At 50.7% G+C, this 15645-nt stretch overlaps 4 protein-coding genes across 4 annotated transcripts; 2 read left to right on the plus strand and 2 right to left on the minus strand.

The window, feature by feature from the left end:
* Nucleotides 1-87: 87 nt before the first annotated feature.
* FPRO_13381 (uncharacterized protein) lies at nt 88-3033 on the plus strand (the record flags this gene model as incomplete). Its single annotated transcript, XM_031222827.1, has 1 exon — nt 88-3033. One exon carries the CDS (start codon nt 88-90, stop codon nt 3031-3033), a length of 2946 nt encoding a protein of 981 aa, XP_031088247.1.
* A 1709-nt stretch (nt 3034-4742) lies between these two features.
* FPRO_13382 (putative ubiquitin-protein ligase UBC4) lies at nt 4743-5272 on the minus strand (the record flags this gene model as incomplete). The annotated part of the gene is made up of 2 exons (XM_031222828.1): nt 4743-5201; nt 5252-5272. 2 exons carry the CDS (start codon nt 5270-5272, stop codon nt 4743-4745), a joined length of 480 nt encoding a protein of 159 aa, XP_031088248.1.
* Nucleotides 5273-6428: 1156 nt separating this feature from the next.
* On the minus strand, nt 6429-8792 carry FPRO_13383 (uncharacterized protein; the record flags this gene model as incomplete). Its single annotated transcript, XM_031222829.1, has 6 exons — nt 6429-6971; nt 7020-8023; nt 8072-8352; nt 8412-8542; nt 8591-8717; nt 8770-8792. The coding sequence occupies 6 exons, from the start codon at nt 8790-8792 to the stop codon at nt 6429-6431; spliced, it is 2109 nt and encodes a 702-aa protein (XP_031088249.1).
* A 509-nt stretch (nt 8793-9301) lies between these two features.
* On the plus strand, nt 9302-15477 carry FPRO_13384 (uncharacterized protein; the record flags this gene model as incomplete). Its single annotated transcript, XM_031222830.1, has 4 exons — nt 9302-9304; nt 9354-9428; nt 9481-13514; nt 13563-15477. The coding sequence occupies 4 exons, from the start codon at nt 9302-9304 to the stop codon at nt 15475-15477; spliced, it is 6027 nt and encodes a 2008-aa protein (XP_031088250.1).
* Between the last annotated feature and the right edge of the window lie 168 nt (nt 15478-15645).

A 15645-nucleotide genomic window follows, 5' to 3' on the forward strand; every position in this document is an offset into this window, starting at 1 on the left:
CCTACCCGCTGGGCGACCATAGTTTTTGCCAGCCTCTGGCGCCCAGCAGCAGCATCCTGATCCCACAACTGCCAAGTGCATCACACCATGGCTCCCCTCGCTATTTCTGTACCCGACGCTCCGGGTTCACCACATGCAACCCGAGGCAAGTTTACCTTATATGGTAATCGACAGCGGGATAGCGAGAACAGTAGCCTTGCACCAGGTACCTCGACAAGTGATGCATCACCTTATGCGTCGCCTATGACTTCACCTTCAATGTCTCCGTTAGCATCTCCTCGGGTTCAGATAGTGCCGTTTGGATCCGCCTACCGCCATACTCGCCAACCCTCTGATGAGTCTCTGTCACATTTACCTCCTCTGCCAGTTTCACCACGATGGGATTCAATGTCAAACCCTTCAAGATTTATTCTTGGACAGTCGATATCACAAAGAGCAGGATCACCATTTGACTCTCCGCACTCGCCGTCACCTTTAAGCTACGATACTGCGGCAAGCACTCCTGTCGAATCTCGAAACACGTCTCCGACATTTCTGACATCCAAATCGTCACTGGCTGACCTGCGCGCCTACGACAGCCTGCCACCCACCGTGGAGAACTTCTCGCGGCCGCGGAAGCAAAGTATCCGCCAGCCAATGACAGACGCGGCTAAGCCACGTCTAGTCCACAGCACCCTGGCTACCGCTACCGCTACCGCGACTGCGACCGCTACATCGCCCTCTACCCCCGGCCTCAATCCCGCCGACCAGTACCTCGAGCTTGTATCACCTTCGCAACATCCCTTATGGCCTGCTCCTCCACGTCCCCGCGGTCCTTCAGTTTCATCTTGTCAGTCTTCATCTACTTACCACTCGGTCTTATCTCCACCTTCCAACGACTTTTATGAGCCTCGAGCGCCCCGTGCTCGAGCGGCCAATGGTGCGACAGCTTCCGCCGCACGGCCACCATTAAGCTACTCCAACCCAGGGTCGGCCTCACCGAGCCCTGTCGTCGCCCCGTGGATGAGTGGTGAAGAATTTAGATCGAGCTTTCGCTCTCAATTCACAGAATCTACTGCTCCAGGAACTGCAGTAACTGAGAGAAGTAGCGTCCTTACAAAGGACAGCTCCGTTGCATCATTATATCCGAGCCCTGAAGGCGAAGGGGAGGAAGAAACCAATCCCGAACACGACGAGCCGAGCCTTGAGGATGTTATGGGCATGTACGAGCAAGGTTTCGACGACGACGAAGACGACGTGCACTACCCTGATTATCACAACAGAAATTCTCGCCCCGTGACATCAACCTCAGACATGGATCAGCAACACAGCATCAGAGACGATGCAGATGACGAGGACTTCCCTCAACGCAAGGTTCAAGACTCCAACTCGACCCTTGACATGGAGATTCGAATGTCCAAGATGATCTTCACCCACCCAGCCTTCACATCATCAGTTCCTCATATCGCCGAAAACTACGGTCGCGGAATGAACGAAAAGCGAGATTCAGCCAAGTCCCTGGACTCTGAGCCTTCTCTTAATGAACAACCTTCTCCTCCTGTCGATCCAACTCCTACAAGCGCACCACCCGTCTCCGCGCCCCTCTCACTCGTTCGTGAGCCTTCCGAGCGACCCGAAACCCCTGAATCTGGACGCAATATAGCCTACTCTTCGGAGCCCGCACCTGAACCAACACCGACAGCAGCACCCGCACCCGCACCCATTCCTGAGCCTCAGCCTGTACCTGAGCCAGTATCCGCTCCTCCACCACCTGTCATTGCACCTGAACCCGTCGAGCCTGAGGACCCTGGCGCTCGTGACCGATACGGCTTCAAGAAGGAGAATCAGTACGTGACGCGGCAGCAATACGATACCTGGAATGCTGGATACACCGAGTACCTGGCACGCCGTCGGAAGAAGTGGAATGCCTACCTCAAGGATAATGCTCTCATGACAGATCACCCCAACCGATTCCCTGCTCCCAACGCAAAGACAAAACGCTTTGTTCGCAAGGGCATTCCTCCCGAATGGCGCGGTGCAGCTTGGTTCTACTATGCTGGTGGTCCCGCCATTCTGGCAAAGCACTCGGGTCTCTATGATAAGCTAACAACTAAGCGAGCTAAGGACGTTGATGCTGAAGCTATCGAGCGAGACTTGCATCGGACATTCCCTGACAACATTAAGTTCAAGCCTCCCGGCGGGATGGACACGGCATCGAGCAGCGCTAGAGAAAGCCAGTCAACAATGTCGGATTCTACTCGGGGATCCAGCCCAGCGCCTCCTAATGTGGACGGAGAGACACCAATCATCACTTCTCTTCGCCGCGTGCTCCATGCCTTTGCTGTCTACAACCCTCGCATCGGATACTGCCAGAGCTTGAATTTCCTTGCTGGTCTTCTCCTTCTGTTTGTTGACACTGAGGAGCAGTGCTTTTGGCTTCTTAATGTCATTACACGCATTTACCTTCCTGGCACCCATGAGATGAGTCTCGAGGGCTCCAAGATTGATCTGGGCGTTCTCATGACTGAGATGCGCACCTCCATGCCTGCCGTCTGGGACAAGGTCGGTGGCGAGCTTGAGGCTGATCCCAACTCACGGCCCTCGACAAGCAAGTCAATCCGCCTCACTCGTTCGCGTCGCAAGGAACTCGCACGCATGTCAACACCAACTGACCGACTCCCACCAATCACTCTTTGCATGACGGCTTGGTTCATGAGTTGCTTCATTGGAACGCTCCCAATTGAGACTACTCTCCGCGTATGGGATGTCTTCTTCTACGAGGGCTCCAAGACGCTATTCCGCATTGCACTGGCCATCTTCAAGCTTGGCGAGAGCGAGATTCGGGCTGTAGCCGATCCCATGGAAATGTTTGGTGTTGTGCAATCGATGCCACGCCGACTGATCGACGCTAACGCCCTTATGGAGGCTTGCTTCAAACGACGGAATGGCTTCGGGCACCTCAGCCAGGTCCAGATTGACGAGAAGCGCCAGCAACGACGAGCTAAGGCGCAGCTGGATCGAGTCCGTCAGGGCAAGACATGGAACGTCGGATAGTCGGAGTCGGAGGATAGCCACCACTGTCTACATCGACCCGAAACACCAGGAAATTAGACCTCTGAGCCGCATCAACATCATCATATCATCACAACCCCTTCAACACTCCTTCAATATCTCCTTTTATTGCCTTACTTCTTTCTCATTTCGGCACACCCTGGCTCACACTGAAACAGGTGTGAGCCACCGAACCTTATCATGGAATGGCGTTTCAATGGAAGGCATGGTCTATTTCTCGATTTAGCCGGCATTGTGTCTTCGTTTTTTTTCTTTATTCACTTTCATATTCAACCCTCCTTTCAAAATTTCCTTGTATTTCTTTTTCAGCTTACCCCAACATCTGGGGGAGCTCATTTACAATGTCTCAAAGCAGCGGGGAGGGATCAGCGTTGGACGGCTGGAATGTACAGGATGGAATGGAACCTAAAAAAAGGAACACTGTTTTATACTTGATGACGATGGTTTACGGCTGCATTGCGACAAGACAAAAAAGCATCGCCAACCTCACAGCACTCTTGTAGGGAAGAAAAAGACTTCCTACGGAGGGAGGTATGGCTATGATGTAAAGGACTGGCAAAGCCAGGCGGTGTCTGGTTTTCATATAGATGGGGGGAAAATTACGTATGAACTGGGTAGAACCTTATTGTCGAGGAGTAGATTTGGGGGATAACCTTTTTTGATACCCTAATGGAATGAAAGATAATTACACGACTGTTCATCCTCTTTACCTACGCGCGTGGTCTAATGATGTCTCACCCTTGTCCACACGCTTCGATCTGTCTGAGACAACGGTGATCGGGATATTTACTCGTGATGAATGATAATGTCTCATGATGAATCTTGTGAGCATGGTCAAAGTGAGACAAGAATCAGCCATGTTGTGCTGAAATGACTGAGAGGGGTTGAATAGGTATGCTGACACTTACACTGACACTGACATTGAGATTGGAGTCTTGTACAGGAGGATGCAAAAATAACACGTCAAAATTTAGCGTTCACTGCACGAAACGCATCTGGTTTGGATTTCTGTCGCCTCGGACAAAGGTCTGAGGCTTCCATCACCTAACTTCGGCTATGGTAGCTTCAATTAGTAGCGAGTTTCATGACAAACATTATTGCCCCCATCCTCGCCCTTGAGAAATTCTACGTTTACCATAGCACGTCTTTTGCCATGACCACAAAGGGATTGGCAAAGATTATATGATATGCATGAGTTCACGATGGTCTGATTGACTTTGTGATGAGAGAGAAGTCGTCTTTCGTCGTTGTAATCCATCTGTATTTTCCTTTCCAATAATGATATATTGATAGAAAGCCCTGAGAGGCATCAAGACACATCCTGTGCGTTCGCTATTCCCTTTAGCTGATCTCGCTCTTTTCAAGCATCCGCTATAAAATTCACAAGTACCTAGCAAGACGCCTCCTGATGCGACGCAACCAGTTTCTGAACCTTCCTCGCTCTTGTTGCCCCCCTCCCCCTCGTCATCCGATGAGCTGATAAATTGCGCTATATCAGCCCGGATTTGGTCTCGTAGTTGTCTTTGTGCTAATTCCCGCATTGCTTCCTAGGCTTCTTCTCTTTGCTCTGGACTGTGATGTGACTGCTCATGCCGTCTGAAATACCATTCAGGTGCAGGAGAGGGAGGCTCCGACGTACTGGAAGGTCCTGGTACTACGACGTCGCGCCCGTTATTTCCGAGACTGTCATTCTAGGTAACTGGAGGGAAGTCAGGCGAGCCCATTGCATACATCTCAACATGTTTCTTGGCGTTCTTTTTGAATTCGGCACGATTGTTCTGATACTCCTGAGCAATGCGCTCCTCAAGAGGGCTGTCAATCTGGGGCTCCTCTAGGAGATTTCGAAGGCCCTCGAGGACGGCGCGGAGCTGCGTGCTAGGTTTCCAAGCATCGGGCTTGAGGAGGCCAAGGCAGATGTTGCCTTGGCCGTCGTTTGTGACGTTGGGGTGATAGATTCGAGTGACGAACTTGACGACAGGCGGCTTGAAGGGGTACCCGGTTGGGAGGGTCAGGACGATTCCGAATTTGCCTGGGTGGTAGGGAGTTGACTCAGGTGCCGTGAGAGTTACATGCCAGGTGTAGATGGACTCATCAGGTGGGAGGGAAACGGAGAAACCCTCTGGCGGGTTTTGGGAAATCTCAGCGAATTCCTGGAATACGTTAATGGGTGGTATCGAGGATGGAAAGGAGGAGGGTTTACCTTTGTGATACGTTTGGACATTGTCGGACGATGTAGCTGTTACCTAGCTTATGGATGGGATGATGTCGTGCCTGTGCTTCACTTGCAGGGCTATTTTCTTGATGGTCTCGATATTAAAATGATGAAGAGTTGAGCGATAGACTGTTTGCGTGATGTAGATGTAGATGTTGTTGGAAGCAGGAGGTAGAAGGAAAGAAACCTACAGTAGGTAGGTACCTAGGTATGACGATGGTGGGGTACCTTGAGGTGCTGTTGGAGGCAACAGCTCTCGATGTACCTACGAAGCTTAGCGTACCTCACCTTTGCCTGTAGGTTGTCCACCCTCAGGGAGCAAAAAAGAACTTCTGATGCTAAGCCAGGCTGCCAAGATTAAGGGCTGCTACAATATACACAGGTACTAAACATACTTAATTCTTTTTTCTTACTGAGGATGAGGATCCTAAGGTTTTTGCCTTCCCTCTCAAGCTTCTGTGGGGCGCGCTCCTGGATGAAACGTAGTGGAGCAGTCAAAACCGTGAGCAAGAACCTCCAAGTTAGGTACCTTAGGTAGGTACTATAAGGAAGCACTTCCATTACCGAGGGACTCTGAAAGAACTGACCCGAGAGACGCGGACAACTATGCTGCGGGTCAGTCTTTAAATAAAAATAACATAAGATGTGCTGTCTTGCTCTATTACGCCAAGATATTGGACAAGATTCTGAGAGACTCAGGAACCCTTCAAGTGTTGGACTCTGATAAGCCGTTGAGAGAATGTAGACTAAGTAATCGGATGTAGGGTTGAAACAGATGCACGTTGGCAGAGATTGGACGCCGGAGCATAGCGCATGATGGCACCCTATTTCTCGGGAGAAGACTACTTTCACCCATGAGGTAATGGTTCCAGCCTGAGAGCATCGAGTATCGAAGCTGTTCAACACAGTACCAAGGTTACAGGGGCTTCAAACCAAGGACAACCCTGATAACTAAGGGCCATGCTGCTCATACAAGTATAAATCGCATTACTATCCTTCAAACACTGAATCACACATCACCCAGAAACTCCCTGAACGAAACTTTTACCCTACCAAGGACTTGAATCGTCAATTAGCTTGCTCCTATACCACGCATCTCCTCAATGTATATCTAAACATCCATCATCGACAAACATCCTTTCGAAACAGACCATATCGCTCAATCCTAACCGTCGGTACCACTGCTCCTGAATGTTGCGCACAGCGCAGCATAGTGATGTGTGAGATCCAGCACATTCTGCGGCAAGCTAGTAGCTTGAATGATGCTTCGGACCTTCACTGCTCCCTCGTCCTCGATCAGAGTCCGTATCGTGTGCAGCAACTCGGGGCTGAACTCGCTGTACCACCGGTACTGCCATGTTACCAGTCGGATCACGGATGCCACCGTCTCCCTTGTGCTCTTGGTCTTTTCAAAGACACGTAGGATGCCGGCGAGGGCCTTGGGGCTGAATCGGATTGATAGGCATGCGCGATACGCCTCGACGGCTTCGTCCACGTGCTGAAGACGCTCGGCGAGAGAACCAAGGATCTCCCACTCCTCTGCCGACTTCTTGTACTGCATCTGCTGGGCGCGGTACTGGGCCATCTGGGTACGCCAGATTGTGTAGACACGCAGGTCTTCGTAGAGTACCATGAAGAGGCTGTCTAGCCAGCGCTCACAAAGGCGCTTGGTGTTGAGCTTGGACAGATGCTCATCATTCTTGGTTGTCTGTGGATTGTTAGCTTTGGTCCTGCATGGTGTGAAAATAAAGCCTACCTCGCTGTCCGCCTTTGCCTCGCCTGGGTCGATGACATTAGAAGGCTTCTCGATCTTGCCCTGTTCGCTGGTACCGTTGGTGGCAGGGAGCTCCTCGCCAGCTTCCTCAGCTTTGGAAGCGACCTCATCAAGCTTCTCTACCTCTTCGTCCTCAGTCTCTTCATCTTGGTTGACAGTCTGATCAGGTGTGCCCCGCAGACCATCTGTACTAGGAGTTCGCTTTGTTGAAGAGGCTGGCTGAGTAGCCTCCTGCTTCTCTGTGCGGTACTCATCCTCCATCACAAATACATTACTCCTGATCTTCAGCAGCTGGTCCCAACCAATCTTGGCCGTCATCTCGGTCAGAATATCGTACGCTTTCTTAAAAGTGCCCCTGTAAGATGCTGCTCGTAGATTGAGCAAGCTAGGGTCAACCTGTTCTGAGTATCGCGATTCAGGCTCGCTATCAATCTCGTCAAGGCGAGTTTCAGGGAGAGTCGGCAAGTGAACCTCCTTTGGTTCTGGCATCAGAGGCGTGTCCTTGTCTTGGTAAGTGAACATAGGGCATGAGTTGAGAATGGTAAGCGCATTGTCCCAATCTTCCATGGCTACGTAAACCTGGGCCAGTCTCGCCCAGGTGCTGAACTCGGTTGGGGCGGCGACAGTAGCGCGATCCGCACAACCAAGAGACATCTTCAGTCTTTCGTCTCTGAGCTCAGGTGTAGGGGCGCTCTTGGCCTTGTGCAACAAGAATTCAGCTTGAGTGTCGAGCATGACATAGTCCATTGGGGTCTCTTGCAAAGATTGGTGAAGCGTTCGGACGCCAGCAACCTCCTCGTGTCCCATGAACATGACCTTTGCCAGCAGGGATGATACCTCGACGCTTTGCGTTCGGAGCTTCTCAAACAAGTTGATTCCAGAGGCATAGCGTCCAGTTGTCTCGAGGTACTTGAGCAGACCCGTAGTTAGGTGATTCGACACGTTAGTAGGCACCTGAACCACAGAATCGGAACCCAGCTGCCATCCTAGAAAGTTGGTTAGCCTACGTAGAGTAGCCAGTTTGGGGTGCATACCCCTGAAGAAGAGCTGTTCTGCGGCATGGAGGAAACGATGCTCGGTTTCAGTGTTTGTCACAGGATTGAATCTTCGAACACCCATAATCTTTCGAATAGTATCGCCGCTACCATCGTCTGCGTACGAGTAAGCTCGAAGAACGCTGCATAGATAAGTCTCCAGCCAAAGCTCCTCCGATGCCTTCCTCTTTTCGCCTCGTTCGTCGACGCAGTAGCTTTCTACGGTTCCAGGGATCGATACGTGTACGCGCATGTCGAGTCGCGAGAAGGCATTGTAGCAGCTATTCAGAATTAGTGTCTGCGATCGCGAATGCAGGGGCGCATAGGAGTCATGACGTACCAATAGACACCCTCGACAATCTTGTTGGTCGCATTTGGCCCAGATTCTTTGTAGGTTAGGGTATTAATATATGCTGCTAGACTCGCAGAAGAGGATGCATCGACACCGGTAACATGGTGGTAGACACCAGTCTTTAGAAATCAGTTCCTGGTCTCCCTTGCGCCGAGAAGCTTGCATACCTGTTTAGCTGGGTTTCGCACGGCATGCTTGAGAAGATGAACAAGATCGGGAGGACCAAGTTCTCTTAGACCAGAGAGGGATTCGGTTCGTGCATCGATCGACTCGTGGAGGATCTCCTCGGTGATTCTATCACGAGATTAGCTTTATGAACGCCAAGGATATTGATGGTGTTGCGCACTCAGGGACCGCTGGCGCGACCATGACGACGAGCTCCTCGTGAACCGCTAACGATAATCAGAGTCGAAATTGAAGCGAAGGTTGTCGAAATTGACTCGTCTAGGGAATAAAGAGGGGAAAAGTCGAGGTCGGTTGCGATCTCTTTGTTCTCGAATCGAGAACTGCGGAGCTGGCGTAAGATGTTGAAGCCAACCGTTGTTGGTCCCTCCCTAAGATCTGGCCTTGCTCCTTGCTCTCCTTGATAGCTGGAGCTACGTACTGAGTTAGTCCAGGCCACGTTAGGGGCCGTGCAGCTCTAAACACCGCCACATCCACGTGCTCCTACCGCAAACAAAGTCTCTGTGTGGCGTAATGGGGCTGAAATGATCCGCGTCTTAGAACGCGCTTTCGTCAGGGCAATTAATGAGGTGGACATCCGCTAAGCATACCCAATTGACCCCAAACTCTCATCAAAATAGCCAACTTGTTAGGATAGATCCTCTATCGCACACACGAATGTCGGCTGTTGCTCTAGAAGTATTGCGACCGCCAATATGGTATGATACCCAGATTTGGGAGAGGATGTTTGCTAATGAAATATTAAAGCCGGCATTCCAAGCAATCAACCTCGAGCCCGAGGACAATATCGACGAACAAATCGATACCACAAAGGAGATCCATGTGAGATTGACAGCTAACGAAGCAATTGCGAACAATTTCTGACCTATTTTAGGTCGACGAAGCTCTAAAAAGGTTCCAAAATGCCTTGAAACTCCATGCACAAGGACCCCGATCGCGCGAAGCTGCCGAAAACGCATACAACGAGCTATTCGAATCCGAGATCTTCAAATACCGAGAAGCCAAAACCGACTACGAACGAGCAGAGCGACATGCAGACGGACAACCAGATGTGTCCAACTTGGACCATTCCCTCACAGATGGAGGATTAGATGTCGATGCCGGAGGGGCAGATGGTGTCGCAGCTAGCCTTTCTCAAGCGCTCTATTTATCGTACAAAAACTACGGCCAGTTCTTTGTCGACAAGTACAAGGACGAGTCGATCTCAAATCCGGCATTCAAGAAAAAGACCCGACTGAAGTACCATGACGACCACGCAAACAAAGTTTTGGATAAATGGATGGCTGCTTTGGACCAGGACCCCTCCGATCCAGAGCTCTGGAGAAGGGCTGCTCGATTCGCCGGCGCCATGAATAGCCACCGTATCAAGCGTTATTGTCTTGAGGCTGCAATTGAGTTGGATGACGACCCTGCTGTTGTGGAAGTTGACCCTCCCTCTTTGGCAGAAGGCATGGCAGGTGAGCAGCTGAAAGATCATCTGCAGCTTCTTGGCGACGACATGGCTCTATCGCATCCGATAATGGCTCCCTGGCTTAAGAAGAAAATGCCTGCTCTTCTCAAGCGCCACCTTGATCCCATCCCTTTTCTACCCGACCCGACCAAGTCATTAATACCACCCAGAGACGCCGTTACTCAGGATCAGATTGCAGAAGACACAGAAATGAGAGATGCCGAGAATGCCAGCCGCAGCGATCCTAAGACAGTGTCGTCCTGGGCAAATCTTGGTGATGAAATCATAAATCGTCTTACAAATTATACTGAGGTATTTGACATGTTTGATGAAATCTTGGACAGCAGCGTGGACGAGGCTGTCGTAGAAACACCCTCGAACGATTCTGAAAGCATCAGTTCAGAAATTCAAGTCGCGATAGGAAGGCCGATCCAGCCAGCGGAATCGTCTGAAAAGAGTAGCCCTGAAGCAGAACCCAAGGATCAAAAAGCTGCATCCGAGGCTACCGAAGACAGCCAAAAGGCTGGTGACCAAACCAAAAAAGAAGCCAACGGAGTATCAACAAGAAAACGTTCGCAATCTGCAGCGGGACTGCCAGACGGTGCGGAAGAAGAGAATGCGACCGAGAAACGCAGTAAACGAGTTCGACGAAGAGAAACACTACAAGCTGAGGAATCAACTGATCCCAGCACATTAATTGCTAATCAATTACAGCCTTATCAAGGCGCTGACCAAAACCTATTCCAAATGACCAAGAGCGTCCTGGAAAATCTGGGTGTGGACGACAAGTCGACCTTCGATTTCATCACTGAACTCATTGATTCATGTGCTGTTGAAGACCGGCCAGGCAAGATTGCAAATCTGGCTGCAGGGGATCTGAGCAGTGCCATCGTTGACTTTCGCGAGGAGGTTGCCAAGGTGTTTTTGCACAAGAATGAACAAGCCCCTCTCGGTCCATCATCGTTCTTGGAGCATGCGAAGACAAGTTCGCAAGACCAGAACTCAACGCCGACTTTCAATGAGACCCAGGGCTTAAGGTCGTTTGCCACCAGGATCGGAGAATCTCGATCGTGGATGACCATTGACGATGTCGCATATGAATGGGTCAGAGCTGTTAGCCAGAGCTATGCAACAACCAAGTGGTCCGACAAGATGAAGTTATCTGTAGTCCAGATGCTCAATCATTCGGACGCAGCGTTGCATCAAAGAATCAATGAAAAAATTGAGTTGGCTGCTGGCTCACCCGAGAAGCTAGCCGAGCTCGAAACCATCGTCCCTATGATCTATGAACTTCATATCGACATATACGAGCTCATCACCAATCCCAACAGCGTTGTGGATTATGCAACTCGTATGAAGACCAAATATCGACTTGGCCGGTGGCTTAATGTTGCTTCTGCTTACATCCAGGCACTCGATCGCCCTTCAAATGATGAACTCTCAGCACGTTTCTTATGGACCTCAGTTCTTGTGTCTTCACATTCTGAGCGTCCTGTGCGCGAACACATCCTTCTCATGTGGACATCTCTACGGGATCACCTGACAGATGAGAATATTCCAACCATTTCACTGCCAAACAACGTGGTCATGCCGACGATCTCCCCAGAAGCCGCGGATCGCGAAATCTCGAAGCTCACTACAATGGACTTTTTCCTCGGATTATTCCAGGACAACATGGAGGATCCAGTCTCTGTCATTGAGACGCTAGAGCCTGTTCTCAACCCTTCTTCAGTCTGCGTTCCCGACCAGGAGGCAGATCCCGAGAGTCCGGGCACTGAAGATGATGATTCAAGTTCAAGCTCAAGTGACAAGCAAAAGAAGTCGCTCTCGGACTGTGCTAGTCAGAGCCTCCAAGATTTGTGGAAATTCCTTCATAACAGTAGCACAGAGCTTAGGTTGTTTCTGTGGTCACGTTTAGGAACCGCTTACCATGCTATCGGTTATCCTACCAAGCAATTCTCTTGTTATCTGAAGAGCATTGAGTTGATTGTATCAGATCTGGAAAGCGAAACATATGCCAACACTCCGGCCGACTCCAGGAAGTTGCTCTTTATGCGCACTCTGAAATCGCTGGATGAGCTCCTCATTAGTGCACTGTATTCTGCGCTCAATGATAACACCGCTTTCGAGATTATTGACGACGCTCACATCAAATCCACTACTGCCGCGCTCGCCAAGGTCAACTGTTTACTGCACGTGTCGAGCCTCTGCGAAGACGAGGTCCGCATTGGCCTTAAGACAGAACGACCTGGCAATGCTGCTTCAAAGGCAGCTCTCCAATCACTCAAGAACAGGTTGAAGGAGATGCAGATTCGTGCATGGTGCCTTCAATACACCATGTTCAAGGCTGGCATCAATGAGGACAATTGCATAATCGGGCCCGAAAAGGACCTGGCCGACTTCCTCGCCGCCATCCACCAGGTTATTGGCATTCGCAAGTTCTGCAAAGCCTCTAACAAAATCTTCCTCAAGGTCATGCGCGTCGAACTTCTCAAGCTCAAGAACATTGAGAACTGGGAAGACTATCTTGGACAAGTGCTCTACGATTTACATGGCCTCAAACTTGGGGCAGGCGTTTGGGAAGTCCAGGATCACGCCTGTCCTCCCGAGAAGCTTGAGAAGCGACAGACCATGCAACTCGTGGAGAGGGTTACTATTCTCGCGAACCGCATGCCGATGAAAGATCTTCTCAAGTCAGATCTCAAGACAACAATTGACCACATGCAACAGACTCTTGGCCAAGCAAAGTCGACGTCTCAGATGTACCACAATCTCCGCAATTTTACCGAGTACTTGAAGAGGCCTATACACCCACTACGCCTGTACCGAGCCCTTACTGGGGAAGTCTCAGTCGACGCTGTGTCTGTTAACACGCCGGAGACCATCCTCGCGACTCATGGCTGGTTCTTTTTGCTCGGCATGATGGCTCTCACCAAGTTCAAGGGTGTTGACTTGAATCGTAGACAGACCCCTGGCGCAACCGACGATCTGCGTATTGGTGCGACTTTCTTGAGACTCCAACTTCAGTTTACTGCAGACAGGTGGGATGCCTGGTTCCGGTTGGCCGAATGCTTTGACTACGAATTGGATGAATCGGTTCTTTGGACTGCTGACAAGATGAACAAGGACCGACCTGAGTTGGTCAAGTTCCAGCGAAATGCTATTCATTGCTATACCCTCGCGCTTTCACACTCCCGTAACGTGGAAGTTGAAACGCACGATGGGGACCCTTTGCATGACCTGTATCACAAATTTGCTATGCGAATGTATGCCTCGAGCCGTGAGCCATTTGCTATGGAACCGTTCCATCACTCTGATCAAGAAAGGTACTTTATCGAGGATATGGGAGCTGGAACCTTCAAGAAGATTTTGCACCCGCAAATGAATGAGTACAAAGTCTGGAAATTTGCAGCCAAGCTGTTCAGGATGGCAATGCAACGAAAGCCAACCGATTGGAAGTAAGTCGAAGTCCCCACGTAGGTGTATGCCGAGTCTAACAGTGACAGGAACCCGTACATGCTCTCCAAGTGCTATTGGAAGATGTACCAGACCTCTGATGACCAACTCGACGTCAAGGACATAAAGTCCAAGATCAGCATTGAACTACTGATCCAGACACTTCAGAAAGCAGTCACGGTAGCGCACAATGCTCGACGGGGTAGGAACAGCGATCCTATCCTCGAGCCACATTACAAGATAGTTTCCATCTTACACAAGCTGGTGATTCGAGGAGACTTACCATCTAAAGAGGCTGCTGCGATCTTAGCTGAGCAGCCATTTGGCCTACCTGTCAACCCTGATGACCACTTTGCTTCCTTCACAGAACCTGAGGATTGGGAGGAGTATATTATTCGCAATCTCACGAAGCTCAGAGATAAGGATAAGTCTAATTGGCAGCATCGCATCATCATCAGGCACGCCAGAATCCTGTTTGATGAGGCCAACGAGGCGCCGGGCAGCGACAGATTAGTGGAAGCAAAGGCTGCTTTCGGTATTCTTCGGGACAGCATGGTCACTAAAACGATGGTTATGAACGTCTGGAAGTGCGATGCGGAGCGACCCGGTCGACATCACGTTTACACAGAGCAATACGTCCGCTTCATGACCAAGCTGTTGGTCATTATGTCAGATCGCAATAATCTGGAGCAACTTCTGAGACGCCTTCGCAAGAAGGGTGCAGACTATTACCACTTCACCGATTTATGGCAGTCTTGCTGCATGGCTTACCTCAAGCTCTTGCGAGAAGGTTACCAAGTGTCACCAGTCTCGGACGACGTGTTCAAGTCTCTTTCGAGTGAGGAGTTCGAGATTATTGGAGAGAGAATCGCAGACTGGGCCGCAAGCGACGGTGCTGACATTCCATTGTTCAACTGCATGAAGGAAACCATCGAGCTGAAGAAGCTGAATGCTAATCTTATGAAAGTGGCACCCATCGATGATCTCCTCAATGATTGTTACTCCAGGATCTACTCTGAGATAGCCAAGACACTGCCTGGCCCAGACCCTAGCAAGGTCGTGGAGGAGCGACACCATGCTAAAGAGGTTGCGGCCCAGCTCGAAGCAGCGCAAGCAGAGGCAAAAGCCACCAGCTCGCTCGCAAATATTCTCAATGCGCCCAATGGACAGGAGAGCATCACAGGCACAGCAACTCCCATGGAGACAGAGAAGCATGAGGCTGCACCACGAGCACGAAAGCTTGGAGTCAGACGACCTGATGTCTTGCGCAAGGCTGAGCAGGCAGTCGTCCGAGCTCTGGAAGCGCCTAAGTCGAGTAAGAGCAGAGTTGGCAGTGTCTCGAGCGGTAAGCGTGGTAGCCACACGCCTGTCCAGCATGCAAGCGATGCGGGCAGCGACGAGGAAGCTGATGCACAGATTCGGCGAGAAGCTGGTCACGACGTTGATGTTGATATGAAGGATGCTGGAGATGAGCATGAAGAAGAACACGAAGAGGATCACGAGGACCATGAGGAAGAGCATGGCGAGGACCATGAAGATGGCGCGGATGAAGACAACGGCGAAGAGCACGCCGAAGATAAGGCTGAGAGCGAGGAAGGTAGCATTCATGATTCAGCCGATGATGAGAGTGACCTCAGCGATGTCCCCGAGGACTACGATGAAGAGGTGCCTCCTGGGCTTATCTTCCCTAATCTCAGACGGCATAACGACGAGTCCAGTGGCGAAGATGCTGATAGTGAAAGCGAGGGAGACGACGAAGCTGAAGAGAGCGACGGCGAAGAAGAGGCTGAGGAGGTAGCCGAGGAAGAAGAGGAACACGACGAGAGTCGTGAGGACGGCGAAGAGACTCTGGGCAACGAGGATACAGAGTTGGTGGATGGTGAAGAGGAAGAAGATGAGGTCGAAGGCGATGAACGACGAGAGGATTGGGACGCGGACGATTCCGTAAGGGCTGAAGCGTGGTGATTATGTTTTGTGGACGGCGAATTGGCGTTTCAGGGCAGTTCTACGGGGTATCTTCATAGATAGAGGCTGGGATTGGGCTAACTATTCGCTGTATCATTCTCACACTTAGAAGTGGCGAAGAAACGATTCGTAATTGTCACGAATATGACTGAAAGGATGCCGTTACAC

The sequence above is a fragment of the Fusarium proliferatum genome, assembly GCF_900067095.1.
Source record: "Fusarium proliferatum ET1 genome assembly, contig: FPRO_scaffold012, whole genome shotgun sequence".
Taxonomy (NCBI): domain Eukaryota; kingdom Fungi; phylum Ascomycota; class Sordariomycetes; order Hypocreales; family Nectriaceae; genus Fusarium; species Fusarium proliferatum.